General features: G+C 41.6%; 1 protein-coding gene across 4 annotated transcripts in view; it reads right to left on the reverse strand.

Annotated features, from left to right (window-relative positions):
* B3GALNT2 (beta-1,3-N-acetylgalactosaminyltransferase 2) overlaps positions 1 to 20,639 on the reverse strand; it is a 57,707-nt gene extending 37,068 nt beyond the window's left edge. For 2 of the 4 annotated variants that reach the window (XM_035008497.1, XM_035008499.1), the window contains exons 1-2: positions 20,296 to 20,639; positions 6,412 to 6,559 (exon numbers count right to left, since the gene is read on the reverse strand). In XM_035008497.1, the coding sequence (XP_034864388.1) occupies positions 6,412 to 6,559; positions 20,296 to 20,407 (260 nt within the window). In that variant the 5' untranslated portion in view covers positions 20,408 to 20,639. The remainder of the gene's footprint in view (positions 1 to 6,411; positions 6,560 to 20,295) is intronic. The other 2 variants (XM_035008498.1, XM_035008500.1) reach the window with 1 other exon arrangement.
* Positions 20,640 to 24,995: the final 4,356 nt, after the last annotated feature.

Genomic DNA, 24,995 nt, shown 5'->3' on the forward strand with positions numbered 1-24,995 from the left:
TTACACCATAAACGAAAAGAAACTCAAAATGGATTAAAGACCTAACTCTGAGACCTAAATCCATAAAACTCCTAGAAGAGAATATAGGCAATAATTTCTCTGACATCAGCTTTAGAAACATTTTTCTAGGTGTGTCTCCTCAGACAAGAGAAACAATAGCAAAATTAAACTACTGGGACTACATCAAAATAAAAACCTTCTCCACAGCGAAGGAAACAATAAAACTAAAAACAACCTATGGAATGGGAGAAGATATTTGCAAATGACATATCTGATAAGGAGATAATATCCAAAATATATAAAGAACTTATACAACTCAACATCAAAAAAACAAATAATCCAATTAGAAAATGGGCAGAAGACATGAATAGACTTTTTCTAAAGAAGACATACAGATGACCAACAGACAGATGAAACATGTTCAACATCACTCATCATCACGGAAATGCAAATCAAAACCACAATGAGATACCACCTTACACTTGTTAGAATGGCTAATACCAAAAAGACAAGAAATAACAAGCGTTGGTTAGTATGTGGAGAAAAGGAAACCCTCATGCACTGCTGGTGGAAATGCAAACTGCTGTAGCCACTGTGGAAAACAGTATGGAGGTTCCTCAAAAAATTAAAAAAAGAATTACCATATGATCCAGTAATTCCACTATTGGATATGTACCCAAAGAAAATGAAAACACTAATTCAAAAAGATATATGTACCCTGTATTTATTGCAACATTATTTATAGTAGGCAAGATATGGAAGCAACCGAAGTGTTCATCAACAGATGAATGGATAAAGATGTGGTGTATATATATATATATATACACACACAATGGAATATTACTCAACCATAAAAAATGAACTCTTGCCATTTGCAACAACACGCATGGATCTAGATAGAGAGTATAATGCTAAGTGAAATAATTCAGAGAAAGACATACCACATGATTTCACTTATATGTGGAATTTAAGAAACAAAATAAATGAACAATGAAAAAAATGAAATAAACCAAAAAACAGACTCTATAATTTTTAAATTTTATATATTTATTTATTTGTCAGAGAGACAGAGAGAGAGAGAGAGAGACAGAGCACACATAAACAGGGAGAGCAGCAGGTAGAGGGAGAAGCAGGCTCCCTGCTAGGCAAGGAGCCCGAAGCAGGACTCGACCCCAGTACCCTGGGATCATGATCTGAGCTGAAGGCAGACGCTTAACTGACTGAGCCACCCAGGCGTCCCCAAAAAACAGACTCTTAAGTACAGAGAACAAACTGGTGGTGGCTAGAAGGGAGGTGGGTGGGGGGATGGGTGAAACAGGTGAAGGGGATTGCGAGTACATTTATCTTGACAAGCACTGAGTAATGTAGAGAATTGCTGAATTACTATATTGTACACCTGAAACTAATGTAACACTATATGTTAATAATACTTGAATTAAAAATAAATAAAAATTAAAAGAAAAAAGTGATGTGTCTGTAGCCATTCCACTGTGAATAGTACAAAAAACTGAGGAACTATTCTTCCACTGTTCAAAACCTGTTACCTGATTCCAAAGAAGTCCCTGACTTTATTGACTAAGAGTAAAGTTCTGGCACATATCTCAGTTGTCTCTTTAGTTTTACTCTTTAACTTAAAGAAAACATTTATGTCCAAACTGCACTCCTTTGTCAACTGCAACATGTAATTGGTTACAGATACAAAAGTCTAGAACAATGGGAGCATTCCATGAGAATCAGCTCGCTACATGGAATTTATAATAAAGAGTATCATGTATGTTATCATTTGTCAATTATGTGCTATACATCCTTTATATCAGTAAAACTTACAGTGAACACATACATACACACTACACATAATTATTATGTTTCAGGGAACCAGCTAGTAACTGCCTGCAGGTACCACAAACTCAACATATCCACAGCAGAACTCCTTTCCCATGAAACCTGCTCTTCTCATCTAGTGTTTTTTGCTCCTTGATTGATGAATTCATTATTCACCAACTTAGAAAGCTAGCAATCATCCTAGACTGCTCTTTCTCCTCTCCCTCCTCCCGTTTATTTACCTCATTTTCTTCTAAGGTCACGCTTTAGTTCAGCCCCTCAGCCACCTAACTGGGTCTCAGTAGTCCATGCCACTGTCCCCATGGCTGTTCTGCAGGGGCTGGCCACAGTCTGCCTCTGGGTTTGACGCCCTCCCTCTCTCTACCTCATAATCCCTGTCTCTCGGCCCCTCTTTCCTTCCCTAGCGCTTCATCTCACTCACCCACACCCTCCCCTGAACCCCCCTAGGGGTTCCAGTTACTTGGAACTGTTTGGAGTTTCCCAAACACTCCAGGCTGTTTTATATCTATTTATATGATAGCACATATAACATTTTATTACACTATTACATCTATTTCCTCCTATTAAACTTCAAGCTCCCATAAAGACTCAGACTGTATGGCAACTATTTTTGGGGGGGGGGGATTTTTTTTTTTTTTTAAGATTTTATTTGTCAGAGAGAGAGCACAAGCAGGGAGAGCAGCAGGCAGAGCAGGCAGGCAGAGGGAGAAGCAGGCTCCCCGCTGAGCAAGGAGTATATGGCAACTATCTTTGTATTCTACCACACGCAGTACACTACCTGCTTGCAGAAGATACGTAAGAGATACTTATGAAATTGGCAACTTATTAATTTTATTACAAAGGCTTTTAATTAAATAAGGTCCTGGAAATACATGTGGAATCTGGCTCCCTCAGTGAAATGCAAGATTTGAAAGTAAGCCAAAGCCACAGAAATGCAAACATTTTCTTTTACTAATGGCCAATTAAGGCAGAATACCATTCAAAAACAACTAGCATTTAGAATAAAAGTATAAACAGAAATGAGTAAGTTTACTTATTAAATTATTGCAGATATTTACCAAATTAGTTTTTTTTTTTTTTAAGATTTTATTTATTTATTTGACAGAGACAGAGACAGCAAGAGCAGGAACACAAGCAGGGGGAGTGGGAGAGGGAGAAGCAGGCTTCCCGTCGAGCAGGGAGCCCCATGTGGGGCTCGATCCCAGGACCCTGGGATCATGACCTGAGCTGAAGGCAGATGCTTAATGACTGAGCCACCCAGGCGCCCACCAAATTAGTTTTTTTAAAGCCATCTTAAATACTCTTCCTAGATCCACAAAATTACTCTGCCCCAAGAAGTTGTTTTTGGCTAATACCTATTTTTACACAGGTATCCCATCATTTTTATAAAACAAATCACCAAGCTTCCTAAATTTAAAGCAGTAATGCTATGATGGCAAATAAATTATTGGTGACTATCTGAATGTTAATTTTCCTCATGACATTTAGTCTGAGTCATTCCCTCAATAGTTGTTGAGTGCCTTACCCTGTGCCAAGTTAGGTTCTAAGTACTGGGAACACATTAGTGAAAAAGTTAAATTCCCGGGGTGCCTGGGTGGTTCAGTCGGTTGAGCATCCAACTCTTGGTTTTGGCTCAGGTCATGATCTCAGGTCGTGGGATCAAGCCCAGTGTTGGGCTCCACGCCCAGTGTGTGGAGCCTGCTTAAGATTCTCTCTCCCTCTCCCTCAGCCCCTCCCCCTGCTTACTCACGTTCTCTCTCTCAAAATAAAATCTTAAAAAAAAAAAGTTAAAGTCCCTATGCTCACGAAACTATATTCTAGTGGGGAAAGACAACTTATAAATATAAAGCTAAATATAATAAACATGCCAGTTGGAAATAAGTATTATAAAGGAAAATAAAGTCAATAAGGGAGGACAGAGAGGGAAAAGGGGTTAGGTGTTATTTAATATAAGGCTGCCTCCTGCTAAGGTGACATCTAAACAGAGACCTGAAAAACGTGAGACTGTGAACCATGAGGATATCCAGTGGAAGAGTGATAAAGACAGGGGAGACAGTACGTTCAAAGGCCCCGAGGCAGAAGCACTAAGTACGTTCAAAGGCCCCGAGGCAGAAGCACATTTAGTGCATGGAAGCACTAGTCCGTACACGAGCAGTATGATTGCCAGTGTAGGGCAAGTAGATGTAGATAAGGTCAAAGACCAGAGGAAAGACTTGGCATTTTACTCTGAGCTAAAGAGAAGTCAACGGAGGGGTACGGGCAGAAAATGGACGTCATTTGACGAATTTTAAAAGCAGCACTCGGGCTGCTGCATGGAAAATAAAATATAGGGGAATAAAGGCAGAAGCAGGAAATCCAGATAGAGGCTTCTGCAAGACTCCAAGTGAGAGGTACTGTGGCCTGATGGGGAGAGGGTGGTGGTTCTGACAGTACTGATAAAGGGGTGGATCCTGGATATGACTTAAGGTATAGCACCAAGAAAACAGGCTGATGGGTTGGATGAGAGACAGAAGAAATCAAGGTAACAATGTATTATAAATTTTTAAAACTTCCTATTTTCCTGGTGCCTCAACATCTCCTCACAAACAGGCTATGAGCACCCTCCTCAGGTGACCTGATACACCAGAGTGACAAGGCTGGTCCCTGCCACGAGATCCCCCTGTGGCCCTCCCCTGACTGACCTAGTGACACTCTAACACAACGAGGTCCCCTCATGCCTTCTGCTTGTATACTCCACCATGACCCTCAGTAAAGGCACGTGCCCACTGGGCCCCACGCTCTGTCGGCTCCCCACCTGCTTGGTTGAGCCTGCTCCCTGGACTCTCCTCCTGTATGGCCGCCCCCTGTGTGGCATACTGTGCCTCCCTCTCTAGGACTTGTGAGTATAATAAATCTAATTTCGGGGCGCCTGGGTGGCTCAGTCGGTTAAGCGTCTGCCTTCAGCTCAGGTCATGATCCCGGGGTCCTGGGATCGAGCCCCGCGTCGGGCTCCCTGCTCAGCGGGAAGCCTGCTTCTCCCTCTCGCACTCCCCCTGCTTGTGTTCCCTCTCTCGCTCTCTCTCTGTCAAATAAATAAATAAAATCTTAAAAAAAAAAAAAATCTAATTTCATATGCCTCTCCCAGTGTCACTTCTGCGACCATGCTGGAGAGATCCTTAAAGACCCAAAAGGGGGACTTACTCCCTCATTTATAACATAGTCACCAGGATTTTCTGTCTGAACAACTGGTAGAGAGGGCTCATTATTTTCCGAGACAGGAAAGGCTACCTAGGAAGTGCAGGTTTTGGAGGAGGTTCTGACAGCAGTGATGAGTCTGAGGCCTTTCATTTGCTGGGTAATAGGTACTATTATCACTGAGCTCATGAACTAAAGAAATCTGTCTTGAAAAGGAATGAAAGCCACTATGAATAAGATAGGAAATCTATAAATGTTCACAACTTATGACAAGAAAATTCTGCAATTGTATAGCTACTCAGTCCCAAACATGCCAGTTTAATGCAATCCTGAGAGGGCCATCTAGAACTGCTCATCACCGGAGTGTCCTCACATAACTAAAAGTTCAACCTCCCATGCTTCTCTTCCCTAGCCCCTCACTACGTAATCTTCAGAGGCTGGTCTCACTGAGAAGACTAAGGCCCTGGGCTCTTAACCTATAACTGAGCCATTTAATATCAACATAAGATGTGCTACCAAAGCTCAGTCCTTGAAGGGCAGTCAGGAAAAAGAGCTACACACAGTGTGTACTTAAAAAAATATAGAGAACAGAAAAAATGCAGTGTGCCTCTGTGAAGTTAGTGAAAAGCATATTTAGACACAAACATGTCTAAGCAGAGACCTATTCTGGACTAGAACCCTTTAAGAATTACTATTCTAGGGGCACCTGGGTGGCTCAGTTGGTTAAGTGTCCAACCCTTGATTTCAGCTCAGGTCATGACCTCAGGGTTGTGAGATCCAGCCCTGCACTGGGCTCCAAGCTGGGCGTGGAACCTGCTTAAGATTCTCTCTCCCAGGCGCCTGAGTGGCTCAGTTGGTTAAGCGACTGCCTTCGGCTCAGGTCATGATCCTGGAGTCCCAGGATTGAGTCCCGCATCGCGCTCCCTGCTCGGTGGGGAGTCTGCTTCTCCCTCTGACCCTCCTCCTTCTCATGCTCTCTGTCTCTCATGCTCTCTGTCTCAAATAAATAAATAAAACCTTTAAAAAAAAAAAAAAAAAGATTCTCTCTCCCTCTCCCTCTGCCCCTCCCCCCGCTCACTCTTGCTCTCTCTCTCTCTCAAAAAAAAAAAAAAGGAATTACTATTCTAAATCAAAGCAAAAACAAAACAAACTAGGTATCTATAAATACTAATATGTTAACCAATGAATATATTCTCCCCTAACTACCTTTCGGCTAAGAACCTTGGTTAAATTTACTTTTGTGACTCAACTATGTGGAGGGAAAGCAAAATGAAATAGCCATTTCTCCCAGGAAGAGAGGCCGCATGCCTAAATTAACATCTCTGACTATCCCAAAAGAGGTTTTTCAGAACTTTTACTCAGTTAATCAGGCAGGTGCCAACTAAGAAAACCTACCGTTGACTTAATGACGGATGTTGTATTAAATGCTTCAGCCAGGTGCTTCTTATCACATTTCGAAGTTCATGGTTATTGCGAGCTGACAACACACCAACTACCACATCATAGTGACGAGATTTCCACTGAGGAAATAAGGCCAATTGATCTAGAAATAAGCAACAATAAATTAGAAACGTCATGTCTCAATTACTGTTCAATATGTAACATAAAAATGTTTATTACAAAATAATACATGTTCATGTGTATAGAAAATACAAAGAAATACAAAGAAAAAATATTTTAAAAATCACCCACAGATGTACCATCCAGATAACCACTGCTAACATTTTTGGCATAGAGTCTTTTTGTCTTCCCCACATATGTATATATTTATGCTCACATAAGTACATAAATTCTTCAAAACTAACAAGATGTTTATGGTGAGAATGAGCTTGAAAAGGCAGCACGGCATAAACCATGCAATAGTAGGCAGTATGAGTCCATTAGGCCATGAGCAGAATCCTGGTTCCTTTTATGACCTATAGAAGTTCTTTAACTTCTCTTTTTTTTTTTAATTAAAGATTTAAAAAGAAATTTTAAGTAATTTCTATCCCCAACATGGGGCTTGAACCCTGAGAACCCTGAACCCTGAGATCAAGAGTCTCATGCTCTATTGACTGAGCCAGCCACCCTGAAAAGTTAACTTCTTGAGCCTCAGTTTCCTAAACTACAAATGGGTATAGTAACACTTCTCATAGAAGTGGCCGTTGTAAAAATGAGATAATGTGTATAAAGGTCCTGGTTTGATACCAAAATAGTAGGCACTCACTGGCAACCAAGAGCAACTATAACCACCACACAAATATGTGCTTTCAAAGGTGAAGGCCTACATTAACGTTATAGGGGGCACCTGGGTGGCTCGGTTGAGCGGCCGACTCTTGATTTCAGCTCAGGTCATGATTTCAGGGTCGTGAGATGGAGCCCCATGTTGGGCTCTGTGCTGGGCATGGAGCCTGGTGGGATTCTCTTTCTTCCTCTCCCTCTGCACCCCCCACTCCGGCTCTTGCTCTTTCTCTTAAAAAAAAATCAGTAAGATTGGGAAATAAAGCTGAAAGACTACTATGCTAGAAAGTACCAGAACCCTGATTAATACCAATAAATTCTACAGCCAGCAAACCTCGTATCACTTATTAAATATCCCAAAGAATGAAAGAGGGAAGCAACATTTCCAGGGAGGTGGACACACACACACACACACACACACACAAATAAATCAAGTGACAATTCATATGAACGGCTCATTTTTTACTGCCATAAGGTCTAATGGGCAGGATTACATTAAAAAAAAAATTGTCCTTAGAAGACAGAAAGGAAAGATACTTTGTTTTCTATCACCAGTTTCAAAGCTGGAGTGCTACAAGCTTATATACAGCTCTGATGAGGGGTCCCTTTCACCTCTTTCTCCAACCATGGGAACTGATCCAAAATGTTTCCAAAAATAAATAATTGAAGGCCAGAGATCTTTACTACATTAAGTGCAATCCTTTTATATGCCATAAGATCCATGTATTCAGCCAATAGACAACAAAAATATGTTGATATTTTTTCAAAGGACCAATTAAAATAATAAAAAGAAAATCTGGGAGACAGAGTCTTCTAATAGGATACCTGAAGGATATTACATTGTAACAATTCTAGGAAAATATGAATTTTGGTGTAGATACCTTATTTTCCACAACAGACACGTTTCTTTTTTTTTAAAGATTTTATTTATTTATTTGAGAGAGAGAGAATGATAGACAGAGAGCATGAGAGGGAGGAGGGTCAGAGGGAGAAGCAGACTCCCTGCCGAGCAGGGAGCCTGATACGGGACTCGATCCCGGGACTCCAGGATCATGACCTGAGCCGAAGGCAGTCGCTTAACCAACTGAGCCACCCAGGCGCCCCACAACAGACACGTTTCTAAAAAAAAATTTAACCTAAATGAAGTAGAGATGTTATTTTAGCCTACTGTGAATCCTGTACTAAAACGAATTCTTCTTTAAAGGCAGGAATTTATCTTTTGTTGTTGTTATTTATTTTAGAGAGAGAGAGAGAGCACAAGTGGGAGGGGAAGGGAGAGGGAGAGAGAATCCCAAGCAGACTCCCCGCTGAGTGGGGGCTTGATTCCAGGGCTGTGAGATCATGAACTGAGCTGAAACCAAGAGCTGACCACCTAACCGACTGTGCCACCCAGACGGTCATAAATTCCCTAGGCAGGAATTTATCTCTAATGTAAATCCAAATTTTCCTTGACTAAGCTTGCTTATAATAGACCATATTTATTGCACACCTATAAAGTACTAAATACTACGTATAGAGTATCAGTTTAATGCTTTGCATGTAGAGTATCATTTAATGCTCACAACCCTGAGAAGTAGGTGGGGTCAGGCTCCTTATTAAACAAGTAAGGAAAGAGGCAAAGAGAATTCAGTAACTTCCCCTAAGGCAAACAGCTAGATTTAATTCCTGGCAATTTAACTCCATTCTTCATCACTGTTCTTCTATTAGCACCACAGCTCCATGTAGCTCATCTGAGACTAAATTCTGATCTTTTATTTGTAACACCAGTTCAGGACGGGGAATTAGTGATAAGCAGATCACTGGAAATGCTGGTTAGCACGTTAATTTTTTTAAACTCATGGCCCAGGAACATTTTTTTCTCAGACACACAGAACTATACAATGAAAGTTGTACCTATTGCTGGAACTAACTCTAAATGAGTCTGAATTTGGAGAATAATTTAAATGCTTATGTAAAATTGGCACTGATATCCCACTTCACCCCCACTTTTTCACAGAAAAATATTAATAGTAGGTACTTTTAGCAACAGGAATGAGGCAAATGTAGTAACCAGACATATCGGACATTGATTCCAAAACCTGCATGATACCAGTAACAAGCTATTTAAATCCCTGTGCCTCAGTTTCCTAATAAAAACAAACTGATACCAAAAAGTCTTCAGATAGTCTATTTCATCCATTTCAAAATGTCTTCTGGAACGATTAAAAGCTGTAGAAGAGCAAAATCACATTTAACCGAAATGCCTCATTTACCTGACATCATCAGAAAACAAGGTTGATGCACAAAAGGAAAATCATAAAATAACTAAAACAAACCATTAAGTGCCAAATATCACTGCCTAATTTTTGGTAGAAAATCAAAATAAACCTTTGAGAAATGGATTACATGAGACATAATTTAATTTGTTCTTGACTGACAAAGTCTTCATGAAGAATATCTGAAATCTATCCCTTTCTCATCATTAATTCTACCCACTGCTTCAATTTGGACTCCACTGGACCATGACAGGGATGTCTTAATGGTGAGCACTGAGAAATATGTGGAAGTGCTGAGTCACTATATGGTACACCTGAAACTAATACAACACTGTAGGTTAAGTACACTGGAATTAAAATATAATAATAAAAAAAGTTGGGAAATTCTGAACACTAAATATTGGAAAGAATCATTAATTTTTCTAACTGTGATGACAGTTTTGTGGTTATGGTTTTTTAAAGTCTATCTCTAGAGATAATATACTAAGACATTTATGGAAATAATAACTTATCTGTGATTTGCTTCCAAATCATCCAGTGGGAAGAAGTGGGTAGGAGTGTTTACGAAAAACGGGAGTTGAAGGTGTATGGTAAGTACGTAATATTTGTTTATAATCTTATACTTTTGGTATGTTTAAAGATTTTCATAATAAAAACTTAAAATATGAGAAAAAAAATCCCAAGCCTATTCCAATGGTTTATCCCTGGTTTCTTCATCTCACTGCCAAACAAGATTTTTCTAAAACTTAATAAATAAATAATAAAGATAAAGATGACCACGTGGCATGTGAAAATCCCACAGCTTATGGTTGCAAACTACTTTTTGATCTCATTCCACTGCCAATCCTCTCTCTGCTTCTAATCCATGTCTAAGCAGCTTCTGAGGAACTGCTTTAGTTTACATGCATTTCTCCTTTTCTTGCAGAAGAGAAGTGCGTGGCAGATTTTGGCCTTTGAAAAAAATTTTCCTTCCAGATATACTGAAAAATAGGTTTCTAAAGACTCAACCAAAAAACTATTAGAAATAACAAACAAATTCAGTAAGGTTGCAGGATACAAAATCAATCTACAAAAATCAGTGGCACTTTAGACACTAATAATGAACTAGCAAAAAAAAAAATTCAGAAACCAATCCTATTAACAACTGAATCAAAAAGAATAAATTACCTAGGAATAAATTTAACCAAGGAGGTGAAAGAGCTGTACACTGGAAGCTGTAAGACACTGATGAAAGAAACTGAAGAAGACACAAATAAATGGAATGATATTCTGTGCTCACGGGTTGGAAGAATATTTTTTAAACATCCATACTACCCAAAGCAATGTACAGATTCAATGCAATGCCTATCAAAATTCTAGTGGCATTTTTCACAGAAATACAGCAAACAACTCTAACATTTGTATGAAACCACAAAAGTCCTTAAATAGCCACAGCAATCTCAGGAAAGAACAAAACAGGAGGGCATTGTGAAGCATAAGCTGTTCTATCATCATCTAAGAGGGATGATTACAGCAATACAGGCCTACCTCAAGAAACAAGAAAAATCTCAAATAATCTAACCTTATGCCTAAAGAAGCTAGAGGAAGAACAAAACCCAAAGCCAACAGAAGGAAGGAAATAATAAAGATGAGAGCAGAAACAAATGATATAGAGACCAAGAGAACAACAGAATGGATCAATGAAACCAGGAGCTGGTTCTTTGAAAACATCAACAAAATTGATATATCTTACCCAGACTCATCAAAAAAAAAAAAAAAAAAAAGAAAGAAAGAAAGAGAGGACTCAAATAAATACTATCAGAAATTAAGGAAGAGAAATAACAACCAACACCACAGAAATACAAAGGATTATAAGAAAATATTATAAGAAATTATTTGCCAACAAATTGGACAACCTAGAAGAAATGGGTAACTTCCTAGAAACATAACCTTCCAAAACTGAATTAGGAAGAAAAAGAAAATTTGGAGACAGATTACCAGCAATGAAATTGAATCTGTGATTAAAAAACCAACAAACTAAAGTCCAGGACCAGATGGCTTCATAGGTAAATTCTACCAGACGTTCAAATAAGAGTTAATATCTATTCTTCTCAAACTATTCCAAAAATAGAAGAGGAAAGAAAGCTTCCAAATTTATTCTACAAGGCCAGAATCACCCTGATACCAAAACCAGATAAAGACACCACAAAAAAAGAACTACAAGCCAACATCTCTGATGAACATAGATGTAAAAATTCTCAACAAAATATCAGGAAACTGACAATACAATGATATATTTTAAAAAATCATTCATCACAGTCAAGTGGGATTTATTCTAGGGATGCAAAAGTGGTTCAGTATTTGCAAATCAAGCAACATGACTGAAAAGATACATGCACCCTTATGTTTACCCCAGCATTATTTACAGTAGCCAAGATATGTAAGTAGCCCAAGTGTCTATCGGTAGATGAATGGATAAAGAAGATGTGGTATATACACACAATGGACTATCACTTGACCATAAAAAAGAATGAAATCTTACCATTTGCAACAACATAAATGGACCAAGACAGTACTATGCTAAGTGAAATAAGTCAGTTAGAGAAAGACAAATATGATTGCACTCATATGTGGAATCGAAGAAACAAATGATGAAACAAGGCAAAAAAAAAAAAAAAGAGAGAGAGAGAGACAAAAAAGCAGACTCTTAAATACACAGAACAACTTGGTGGTTGCCAGAAGGGAGGTAGGTGGGGTCATAGGTGAAAAAAATGAAAAGAAAAAAAAAAAGACAAACAACAACAACAACAACAAAAAAACACCAACCAAAAAACTGGAGGCATTATGCTCCCTGGTTTCAAACTATATTACAAGGATATGGTAATTAAAACAGCATAGTTTTGGCATAAAAACTGACACACAGATCAATGGAATAGAATAGAGCCCAGAAATAAACCCACAATTATATGGTCAATTAACCTATGACAAAGGAGACAAGAATACACAATGGGGAAAGAATAGTCTCTTCAACAGATGATGTTGGTACTACACTTGATCTTAGCTAAAAGGCCGAGAAGTGATGGTGCTGGGAAAACTAGACAGCCATACGTAAAAGAATGAAACCAGACCACCAGCTTATACCATACACAAAAATCAACTTAAAATGGATCAAAGATTTGAACCTAAGACCTGACATCATAAAACTCCTAGAATAAAACATAGGGGGTAAGCTCCCTGACACCAAAATCATTTGGTGATGATTTTTTGGATTTGTCACCAGAAGCAAATGCAACAAAAGCAAAAATAAATAAACAGCACTACATCAAACTAAAAAGCTTCTGTACAGCAAAGGAAACCATCAACAAAATGAAAAGATAACCTATAAATGTGATAAAATATTTGCAAATCATGTATCTGATAAGGGGTTAATACTGAAAATATATTTTAAAAAAACTCTTACAATTCAATAGCAAAAAACCAAGCAATCCAATTAAAAAATAGGCAGTGGATCTGAATAGACACGTTTCCAAAGACAACATACAGATGACCAACAGGTACAGTCAACATCACTCATCATCAGGAAAATGCAAATCAAAACCACAATGTGAGATCACCTCACACCTGTCAGAATGGCTAGTATCAAAAAGATAAGAAACAACAAGTATTGGTAGAAAAGTGTAGAAAAAGGAAGGCTTGTGCACTTTTGGTGGGACTATAAGTCGCTGTAGCCCCTGTAATAAACACTATGGAGGTTCCTCAGAAACTTAAAACTAGAACTACCACATGATCCAGCAATTCCACTTCCGGGTATTTATTTGAAGGAAGTGAAAACATTGGAGAAGATATTTGCACACCCTGTTCATTGCAGCGCTATTTACAATAGCCAAGACATGGAAATAACCTAAGTGTTCACTGACAGATGAACAAAAAAAACGTGTTAGACAAATACAATGGAATATTATTTGCCATAAAAAAGAAGGAAATTTCTTGCCATTTCTGACAACATGGATAGATCTTGAGGATGTTATGCTAAGTGAACCAAGTCAGACAGAGAAAGACAAATATGATACAGTCTCACTTTTTTTTTTAAGATTTTATTTTTATTTTATTTGGGAGAGAGAATGAGAAAGAGAGAGCACGAGAGGGAGGAGGGTCAGAGGGAGAAGCAGACTCCCCGCTGAGCAGGGAGCCTGATGCGGGACTCGATCCCGGGATTCCAGGATCATGACCTGAGCCGAAGGCAGTCGCTTAACCAACTGAGCCACCCAGGCGCCCATCGCTTTTTTTTTTTTAAAGGAGATTATTCTTTATTTTTCTTAGAAATTCCGTGAACATTTATTTTATTTTTTTATTTTATTTTATTTATTTATTTTAGATTTTATTTATTTATTTGAGAGAGAGAGAATGAGAGACAGAGAGCATGAGAGGGAGGAGGGTCAGAGGGAGAAGCAGACTCCCTGCCGAGCAGGGAGCCCGATGCGGGACTCGATCCCGGGACTCCAGGATCATGACCTGAGCCGAAGGCAGTCGCCCAACCAACTGAGCCACCCAGGCGCCCCTTATTTTATTTTTTTAAAGATTTTATTTATTTATTTGACAGAAAGAGACACAGCGAGAGATGGAACACAAGCAGGGGGAGTGGGAGTGGGAGAGGGAGAAGCAGGCTCCCCGCTGAGCAGGGAGCCTGATACGGGGCTCGATCCAGGACCCCGGGATCATGACCTGAGCCGAAGGCAGACGCTTAACAACTGAGGCACTCAGGTGCCCCTACAGTCTCACTTTTATGTAGAATCTAAACAAAACAAAACACCAAACTCATAGAGAACAGACTGGTGGTTGCCAGAGGTGAGGGGTGACGTGGGCAAAATGGGTGAAGGGGGTCAAAAAGTACAGACTTTCAGTTAAAATAAAGAAGTCATGGGGATGTAATGTACAACTTGGTGGCTATAGTGAATAACGCTGTAATGCATATTTGAAAGTTGTTAAGAGATCTCAAAAGTTCTCATCACAAGAAAAAAATTTTAACTATGTTAGATCGTGTTCATTTTTACAATATGTACATATATTGAATCAATGTCATACACCTGAAACTCATGTAATAGGTCAATTATATCTCAGTTAAAAAAACAGGTTTCTTGGGGTGCCTGGGTGGCTCAGTCAGTTAAGCGACTGCCTTCGGCTCGGGTCATGATCCCAGGGTCCTGGGATCGAGCCCCATGTCGGGCTCCCTGCTCCGCGGGGAGCCTGCTTCTCCTTCTCCCTCTGCCTGCCTCTCTGCCTACTTGTGCTCTCTATCTCTCTGTCAAATAAATAAATAAAATATTAAAAAAAAAAAAAAAAACAGGTTTCTTCTACCATGTACCAGCAATGTAAATCAGTCCAACAGACTTGTGAGTACTGTGTTACGCGGTACAAAACCCAGGGGGTGGGTGCTCAATGAACGCTTGTACAAGAATGCCCACGTTCCTAGTGCCCCAACCGGCCTTTGCCTGTATACTTTCAGCACCCTTTGCTACACGTTGCTAGTACATGGGACCTACTTTGATTCTGGCATCTGGAGACAGCAAAGAAAGAAATGAACAGCTAAGAAGTAAACATGCTACAAAAAGACACAAAGATAATTCACAGATAAAATGCAAATAGCCAACCAACCTATGAAAAAATACTCAGTTTCATTAGGAATCAAGTTTGAATTAGAGCAGTAAGGTACCAGGCTTCTGCTACATTCAAACTGACAAATATCTTCTTAAATAATACCCCAACCACTGGTATTGCAAGGAAATGTGGAGAGCTATTTTAAGGAAATGGCTCCTCTCCTACGTTGCTGCTGGAATGGAATTTGGTAGTCTTCTGTGGGACAATTTGCCAATACACATCAACTACCTCAGATAATTTTTTTTTTTTTAAGAAGGCTCCATGCCCAGAGTGGAGGCCAACACGGAGGGGGCGTGAACTCACGACCCTGAGATCAAGACCTGAGCTGAGATCGGGAGTCAGACACTTAACTGACTGAGCCACCCAGGCTCCCCAGAACTGTATAACTTCTGTCCAGCAATTCCATGTCTAAGAACTTATTCTAAAGAAATAATCAGGCACCTGAGTGGCTCAGTTGATTAAGCATCTGCCTTCGGCTCAGGTCATAATCCTGGGGTCCTGGGATCAAGCCCCACGTCGGGCTTTTTGCTCAGCAGGGAGCCTGCCTCTCCTCTCCCTCCGCCTTCCCCTCTGTCTGCCACTCTGCCTACTTGTGCTATCAAATAAATAAATAAAATCTTTAAAAAATAAAAGAAATAATCAGTGATGTACTAAAAGATCTCTATTCATCACAATGTCATTTATTAATAGTGAAAAACTGCAAAAATCCAGGAATGCAGAAATAAAGCATTAGTTAAATTATGGTGTATCTATATGTAGCCATAGAGTTATATTGTTATTCACCACATTAAGATCAGCAGACTATAAGAACAATGTACATACTGTGTGGTTCCATTTATATAAAGTACCAACAGGCAAATCTCTGCCATTTAAGATCAGGATAGTGGTTACCACTCCTGGCAGTGATGGAAGAGAGCATGAAGGGAGCTTGCTTCTGAGGTGCAGAATTAGTTGGGTATATTCAGTTTGTGAAAATATATCAAGCTATACATTTACAGGCCCTTTTCTGAATGTATATTATACATCAATACAATTTTAAAAAAATATAGATCATTTTATAAATGATTTTTTTAAAATCATTTATAAATAATTTCAAATTTTAAAAATAATTTCAAATTTTTCTACAAAGAACTTGTTTTACTTTTATAAGAAAAAATTTGTATCCTAAGGTCATCATGGAATGTGAATAGATGATATATAGGTGACAAATTCATTCATACTTTCCCAGTTTTTTTGTTTTTTGTTTTTTTTTAAAGATTTTATTTATTTGTTTGAGACAGAGAAAATGAGAGACAGAGAGCATGAGAGGGAGGAGGGTCAGAGGGAGAAGCAGACTCCCCGCCGAGCAGGGAGCCCGATGTGGGACTCGATCCCGGGACTCCAGGATCATGACCTGAGCCGAAGGCAGTCGCTTAACCAACTGAGCCACCCAGGCGCCCCTTTATATTTTCCCAGTTTTATTCTCTTGATTCATTCCTTCAAATTACTAAGCACCTATGTTCACTGTTCTAGACGGTAGATATAGAGCAATAAACAAAAAACAAATTTTCATGCCAGGAATAATTAAAACCCCACACTAGCTCCCTGAGGACAACAGCATTCTATTCTCTAATATGTAATGTATCCTGAGGGTCTGGCAACCTGTGAGGCTCTGCACTTAGAGTGGACATCCAAAAATTTATTCAAGACCAAGGGAGGTTGATTTCAAAACTAATTGTTCAAAATAGGCCCAAGGATTCTTAAAAATCAGACCAAAATTTCCACTCTCACATGCATGCTCTCACATCAATCACAAATTAGCAGAAATCTTGGAAATGAGGGAAACATATAACTTCATGACAGATCTACTGATAAGGACAATCATCACATACACTACTAGTATGCTCTCGCCAATCTCAAAAACCTCCCCAAATACCTCACTAGCCTACGCACCAGCCACCACTATCCTATTCCTCCTCTCTAAAATTCATGGAGTGTTTACTATGAATCAGGCACTTTTCTGGGTGTTGTGTTGTATCTTATATCCAATGAGATCATCATTTTATAAATAAGGAAACCAAAGCACAGAGACAAGATTAACATACAGGGATAATTTTGGATGAACTGGCCCTAGGCAAAATTGTAAAGCAAGCTCAGTTTGTCTTTTGCCTTCTCCTTGCTCCCTGTCTGTTTCAGTTCAACACACTAGGAGGATCTCAGAGCAGGGGACTCCACATCTAGCTCGCTCGATACCTAGCGCTCTAGGCATTTAATGGATGGATATGCTTCTTTCCTTTCCCTTTGGTTTCCTTCTCTCCAAATATCCTAGAAAGAGAAGACGTCTTTGGTCTCATTCTTTTTCCAAATTTACTGTTTATGTAACTCCTGCTAAGGTATTACCCAAAATGAGTATCTTATATTAGATATATCCTCTATATTCTCCAGTCTAGTGTCCCTGTCTCCACTCTCCTCATCCACCCACAGATTTCAAGAGACCTGCTTCCTCTTCACCAGTTGCTCTCCTGGACCGTATTTCGGCCGTTTTCTTTTCTTTCTTTCTTTTTTTTTTTTTTAAAGATTTTATTTATTTATTTGAGAGAGAGAATGAGATAGAGAGAGCATGAGAAGGGGGAGGGTCAGAGGGAGAAGCAGGCTCCCCGCTGAGCAGGGAGCCCGATGCGGGACTCGATCCTGGGACTCCAGGATCATGACCCGAGCCGAAGGCAGTCGCTTAACCAACTGAGCCACCCAGGCGCCCCTCGGCCGTTTTCTACATTAGAAAAGCGCCAGGTGCAGACAGGACTCCTGCACTTCATTCAGGTCCCTCCTTAGAGGGGCCTCCCCTGACTTCTCTATTTAGACCAGCAGCACACCATTCTCTGTCCTCTTACACTGCTTTCATTTTGTCATCTCGCCTATCACTATCCCCTAGGATATTAAATAATTATTTTCTCCATTCTCTCTTCCCTTCTAAATTGTAAACTGCATGACAGCAGGGACGTGATCTGGATTACTGTTGTAACTCTACAGCTACAACAGGAGTGGGCACAGAGTAGGCTCTCAAAGATTTGCTGAATCCACTACAAGTCAGAGGGACTTGTATTTTTTAATATTCAGGGAAGGTAAGTCTCCCTTTAAAAAAAAATAATGTCACAATTTAATGAGCCAGAAGGCAAAGAGGCAGACAAGAGAACAAAGAGAAATCTTAAAACATTCATTCAAGGGAAGAAAACTTAACAAAATCTTGCGTTTTCTCTCTCACTTTAGGCTGAAGGTGTAAGGGTAGAAATGTAAAAGTGCCCAAATGTTTTAGTTTGAACATGGTGGTAACACAATGGGAAAAGGAGCTGCAGGAAATTTTGGCGATCGATATGCTTCTACTGTTCTTAGTTTTGAAAAGTGAAAGTTAGGAGTCTGCCAGGTTTCATTTAGATTAAAATACCTAATTTATCATCTAGCCAGATGCACACTATCTACCTAAGTCAAAGTTAATTTTTGTAACTAGTTACTGATTTCTTCACCTATAGCCTGATCCTCTTCATGGCCTACTTCCCAGGCTCCTTAATCTAGCTCAGGTTAACTTGATGGCAGATAGGGGCATCATCCAAACACTATGGGGATAGGAAAAACTTCACTGAAACTAAGAAATTGCCTACTAAGTTTTAAGCCTGACGGCAAAGAGGTTTTGCTTGTTTACTCAACCTCAAAAGGCAATTACAGGTCATAAATATCCTAAGAATGCTCTGCAAGTAAATTCTAGTAGTGCTCACTCATCGCACAAAAAAGGAAAGAAAGCTGTAAAACACAAATCTAACAGATGTTACAAAGCATTTTATATCCATCGCAGTCTTTCCTCAGCTCAGTTTACAAAAACCTAAGAAACAAAACCTCAAAAAAAAAAAAAAAAAGCCCCCAAATCCTAACCTGTTAACAGGTTAAATGCTCCATAACCACTGTATTTTCATTAAATAAATTAAACAGTATTTTAATTCTATTCAGGTCACACAAATAACCTTTTCAAAGATCTTGTGGTTTGTCTAATAGGAAAAGATTCTAAGAGATTGTTACCAGTATAAAAACCCCCAATTATAACAATGAGATTGCTTTGCGCATTGCCGAATTAGTTTCCTTGCTTCCTACCTAAAAAGTAAGGCACAGACCCATCTCAGAATTGCAAATATTCAATCCTAATTTTGAAAACTTTTGGATAAGAAAACAGCTGTTCTGGGGAGAAGTGGGAGGAAAAAAACTCCCCGAGTAGTTAGAACACAAAACAACTATTACCTCATTTTTAAAACAGCCTTCTAGGTTTCTTTATATGTCCTAGGGCAAGCCCTTAAAAAAGAAGACAAGAAAAAAAGGGAAACCCATTAAGAAAAAAGAGTGGTAGAACCCATTAACAACAGCAAAAACATCCGCTGGGTACCTACTATGGACAAAGCATTCTATCAGGCGGTGAAATGAACAAGAACAAAGATCTCATTGCCATGAGAGTGTAAGTTTTAGAACAAGTGGATAGGATCGTTAGAGAATTTTATGTTTTCACGTACACTTCATTAGTAGGCTTCGCAAGCCAAACTCACAGGAACAACTCCCCTCGTAGCCATGCCCTGTTTCATGTCCAGATTTGTTTAACCGACTTACATCATAGTTTCCAAAGAAAACAAAATGCAGTATATTCTTAAAGCAAAGTTATCCTTAAAAGCAAAACCCAGCCTTTTCGCACACGCACAGGCACTGCCCACGGCACTAAGACCTCCAAGCCTTGACCGAGTAAGACCAACAGCTTGGGAAGGAGGCAAGCGGACGGGCAGCCGGAGCCCGGGGGCACGCAGGGGCCGCCCGCGGCCGAAGGACACAAGGTTTGGCTCCCAGGGCCAGCGGGCAAGCGCCGGACAAGTCGGACCAGGCCTGGGGGACAGACGAAGGACTCGCGGTGGCGGCACCGCTCTCGTGCCCATAAAGGAAGAAAGCGGGAGGTGAGAACGGCGGGGACACGAAACGGGAAAAGCGCCCTCGAGTTTGCCCGATTTAACGCCCCGTTGATGAAAAGGGCCACTTGTCTCGCCTGGGGACGGTCGCGTTCGGCCCGTTCCCCACTTCGGGACTCCGCGGAGGAAGCCGCCCGGGGGCTCGGAGGCGGCCTCCCGCCCCTCCCGGCCTCCCGGCCCTCCCGGCCCCAGGACCTCACCTGCCGGGCCGGCTCCGGAGGCGCGGGCGGGCGGCGGGGAGCGCAGCCGCAGCCAGAGGTGCAGCGCGGCCCCGAGCACACACGGGCACAGCAGCACCAGCCAGTTTCGCATTGGCCGCCCCCGCCGGCTCCACCTCGCGCCCCCGTCGCGCGCCGGGCTCTCCCGCGTCCCGGCGGAGAGGGAGGGGACCCGCGAAGAGGAAGGCCGAGGGGCGGTGGCCGACGCACGTGCGACCACTCTGGGCACGCCTGCCCTCGCGCCCGCCGCCGTCCAGACCCCCCGTGGTTCCCGGCCCCGCGCCTCAGGTTCCTCCAACGGCGGGCGGCGGCGCCTCAGCCGGCCAGACCCCGCCCCCTCCGCTTGGCCTTCCCCGGCCCCGCCCACCTCTCCCCTCACACTCGCCCTGCCCCCTTCCCTCGCGTCCCCTTCCCTCGCGTCCCCTCCCGCGCCCGCAGGCCAACCGGGAGCTGAAGTCCTGCTCTGGGCCTACGCGGGGGGCGCACCGCCGTGGTCCTGAGGTTCGGAAACCACATTTCCCATGATCGCATGCCCTTGCTCGCGTCACTCGGCGGCCGCGGAGGCGAAGCGCGGAGCCCCACGTGGAGCGTGCGCGTCCCTTCTCGACGCCTACTGCCCCCCGATGGCCGAAGGGCGGCGGTGCCGGGCGGCGGTGCTCAGGGGCCGGCACAATCCTGGGAGGGAAACAGCTGAGGCGAAGAGTGCCCGTCGCCTGTGATTTAAAGGACATCAGCGTGGTGCTTGTTTTAAGCCACGCGGAGCTCGGTTATGCGAATGCTGGCCTTGCCTGGGAGGCGGGATCCTGCTGCTGTCTCCTTGGCCCGAAGAGCGGGCCCAGGCCGTCCGAAGCGTGTCTTCAGCGGTGAATAAGCCCTCAAGTATTAGTTCTGGTGCACCGTGTACCCGGCTCCCTGCCCGGCTTTGTCCTCTGGGCGCTCAGGATAAGAGCGCACCCAGGGGGTCGAGCGGTGGGGTACGACAACGACGCTCCGGCCGAGGGTACAACCACATACCCCGATTCAGACGGGGAGAGCAAGGCGACACCTCCTATAGGACGGAGCCGTGACAACGAGGACGCGGGCTGTGCGGGATCGGTGGGATTTGAGCAGCCGTCCTCGGAGACAGGTCCTGCCCGGCGTCCTGCAGCCCGGCCCGGCGCGCGAGGGCGCGGGTCGAGGCCGTGGGTGCCCGCGCTAAAAGGCGGAGGGAAGGATGGAAATGAACGCCAGGCCTACGGTGTTTTTTTCGTTTGTTTTCGGTTTTTTAAGTTTCCACAGTTGTGGCAACAGAAGGAACTATATCGTTGAGTAAAGTCTTGGTGGAAAGCCACAGAAAATCCATTTCAAACAAACTTAAGGGGAAAAAGCGAATTTATTCAAGTAACTGAACAGTGCAGGAGGAGAGGTCTCGGGTATTGTCAATATGACAGTCTCACTGAGTGGCAATTTAATCTCAGCAAAACAACCGTCTATTAAAATTACTTTTTTGGGCGCCTGGGTGGCTCAGTTGGTTAAGCGACTGCCTTCGGCTCAGGTCATGATCCTGGAGTCCCTGGATCGAGTCCCGCATTGGGCTCCCTGCTCGGCAGGGAGCCTGCTTCTGCCTCTGACCCTCCCCCCTCTCATGTGCTCTCTCTCTCTCATTCTCTCTCTCAAATAAATAAATAAAATCTTAAAAAAAAAATAAAAATAAAATTACTTTTTTTTTTTTTAAAGTAGACTCCGTGCCCTACTTGGGGCTTGAACTCATGACCCTGAGATTAAGGGTCACAGGCTCTACCGACTGAGCCAGCCAGTCACCCTAAAATTACTTTTTGAATGTTTTGTAATGTTGTCTCTACTGTAATTTTAAAATCTTTTTTTTTTTTATTTTTCAGAACCTCTATTCTTTTTTTTTAAATTTTATTATGTTATGTTAGTCACCATACAATACATCATTGGTTTTTGATGTGGTGATCCACGATCCATTGTTTTCATATAACACCCAGTGCTCCATGCAGTACGTGCCCTCCTTAATACCCATCACAGGGCTAACCAATCCTCCCTCCCCCCTCCCCTCTAAAACCCTGTTTGTCTCTCAGAGTCCATAGTCTCTCATGGTTCATCTCTCCCTCCAATTCCCACCGCCCTCATTTTTCCCTTCCTTCTCCTAGTGTCCTCCATGCTATTCTCTATGTTCCACAAATAAGTGAAACCATATGATAATTGACTTTCTCTGCTTGACTTACTTAACTTAGCATAATCTCCTCCAGACCCATCCATGTGGATGTAAAAGTTGGGTATTCATCTTTTCTGATGGCTGAGTAATATTCCACTGTATATATGGATCACATCTTCTTTATCCATTTGTCTGTTGAAGGGCATCTCGGTTCCTTCCACAGTTTGGCTATTGCGGACATTGCTGCTATGAACATTGGGGTGCACATGGCCCTTCTTTTCACTACATCTGTGTCTTTGGGGTAAATACCCAGTACTGCAATTGCTGGGTCATAGCTCTATTTTTAAATTTTTGAGGAACCTCCACACTGTTTTCCAAAGTGGCTGTACCAACTTGCATTCCCACCAACAGTGTAAGAGGGTTCCCCTTTCTCCACAACCTCTCCAACATTTGTTTCTTTCCCTGTCCATTTTTGCCATTCTAACTGGTGTAAGGTGGTATCTCAGTGTGGTTTTGATTTGGATTTCCCTGATGGCTAATGATGATGAACATGTTTTCATGTGTCTGTTAGCCATTTGTATGTCTTCTTCAGAGAAGTGTCTTTTCATATCTTCTGCCCACTTTTTGACTTATTTGTTTTTTGGGTGTTGAGTTTGAGAAGTTCTTTATAGATCTTGGATACCAGCCCTTTATCTGTAGTGTCATTTGCAAATATCTTCTCCCATGCTGTGGGTTGCCTCTTTGTTTTGTTGACTGTTTCCTTTGCTGTGCAGAAGCTTTTTATCTTGATGAAGTCCCAAAAGTTCATTTTTGCTTTTGTTTCACTAGCTTTTGGAGATGTATCTTGAAAGAAGTTGCTGTGGGTGATGTCAAAGAGGTTATTGCCTATGTTCTCCTCTAGGATTTTGATGGATTCCTGTCTCACATTGAGGTCTTTCACCCACTTTGAGTTTATCTTTGTGAATGGTGTTAGAGAATGGTCAAGTTTCATTCTTCTGCATGTGGCTGTCCAATTTTCCCAGCACCATTTATTGAAGAGACTTTTTTCCATTGCATGTTTTTTCCTGCTTTGTCAAAGATTATTTGACCATAGAGTTGAGGGTCCATATTTGGGTTCTCTATTCTGTTCCATTGGTCTGTATGTCTGTTTTTGTGCCAGTACCATGCTGTGTTGGTGATCACAGCTTGAAATCGGGCAACGTGATGTCCCCAGCTTTGTTTTTCTTTTTCAACATTTCCTTGGCGATTCGGGGTCTTTTCTGATTCCATACAAATTTTAGGATTGTTTGTTCCAGCACTTTGAAAAATGTCATTGGAATTTTGATCGGGATGGCACTGAAGGTATAGATTGCTCTGGGTAGCATAGACATTTTAACAATGTTTATTCTTCCGATCCATGAGCAGGATATGTTTTTCCATCTTTTTGTGTCTTCTTCAATTTCTTTCATGAGTGTTTTGTAGTTCCTAGAGTATAGATCCTTTACCTCTTTGGTTAGGTTTATTCCGAGGTATCTTACGGTTTTTGGTGCTATTGTAAATGGAATCGTTTCTCTAATTTCTCTTTCTACAGTCGCGTTGTTAGCGTATAAGAAAGCAACAGATTTCTGTGCATTGATTTTGTATCCTGCCACATTACTGAATTGCTGGATGAGTTCTAGTAATTTGGGGGTGGAGTCTTTTGGGTTTTCCACATAAAGCATCATGTCATCTGCGAAAAGAGAGAGTTTGACTTCTTCTTTGCCAATTTGAATACCTTTTATTTCTTTTTGTTGTCTGATTGCTGTTGCTAGGACTTCTAGTACTATGTTGAACAATGGTGGCGAGAGTGGGCATCCTTGACGTGTTCCTGATCTTAAGGAAAAGGCTCTCAAGTTTTTCCCCATTGAGGATGATATTCGCTGTGGGTTTTTCATAGATGGATTTTATGAACTTGAGGAATGTTCCCTCTATCCCTATACTCTGGAGAGTTTTAATCAGGAAAGGATGTTGTATTTTGTCAAATGCTTTTTCTGCATCAATTGAGAGGACCATATGGTTCTTCTCCCTCCTCTTATTAATGTGTTCTATCACATTGATTGATTTGCGAATGTTGAACCACCCTTGCATCCCGGGGACAAATTCCACTTGGTCATGGTGGATGATCCTTTTAATGTATTGTTGGATCCTCTTAGCTAGGATTTTGAAATCCATATTCATCAGAGATATCGGTCTGAAATTCTCCTTTTTGATGGCGTCTTTGCCTGGTTTGGGGATTAAGGTCGTGCTGGCCTCATAGAATGAGTTTGGAAGTTTTCCTTCTGTTTCTATTTTTTGAAACAGCTTCAGTAGAACAGGTATTATTTCTTCTTTGAATGTTTGGTAGAATTCCCCAGGGAATCCATCAGGCCCTGGACTCTTGTTTTTTTGGGAGGTTTTTGATCACTGCTTCAATCTCGTTACTGGTTATTGGCCTATTCAGGTCGTCAATTTCTTCCTGTTTCAGTCTTGGCAGCTTATAGGTTTCCAGGAAGGCCTCCATTTCATC

Source organism: Mirounga leonina, unplaced genomic scaffold, assembly GCF_011800145.1.
Source record: "Mirounga leonina isolate KUSES-001 unplaced genomic scaffold, KU_Mleo_1.0 Mir_152, whole genome shotgun sequence".
Lineage (NCBI taxonomy): Eukaryota > Metazoa > Chordata > Mammalia > Carnivora > Phocidae > Mirounga > Mirounga leonina.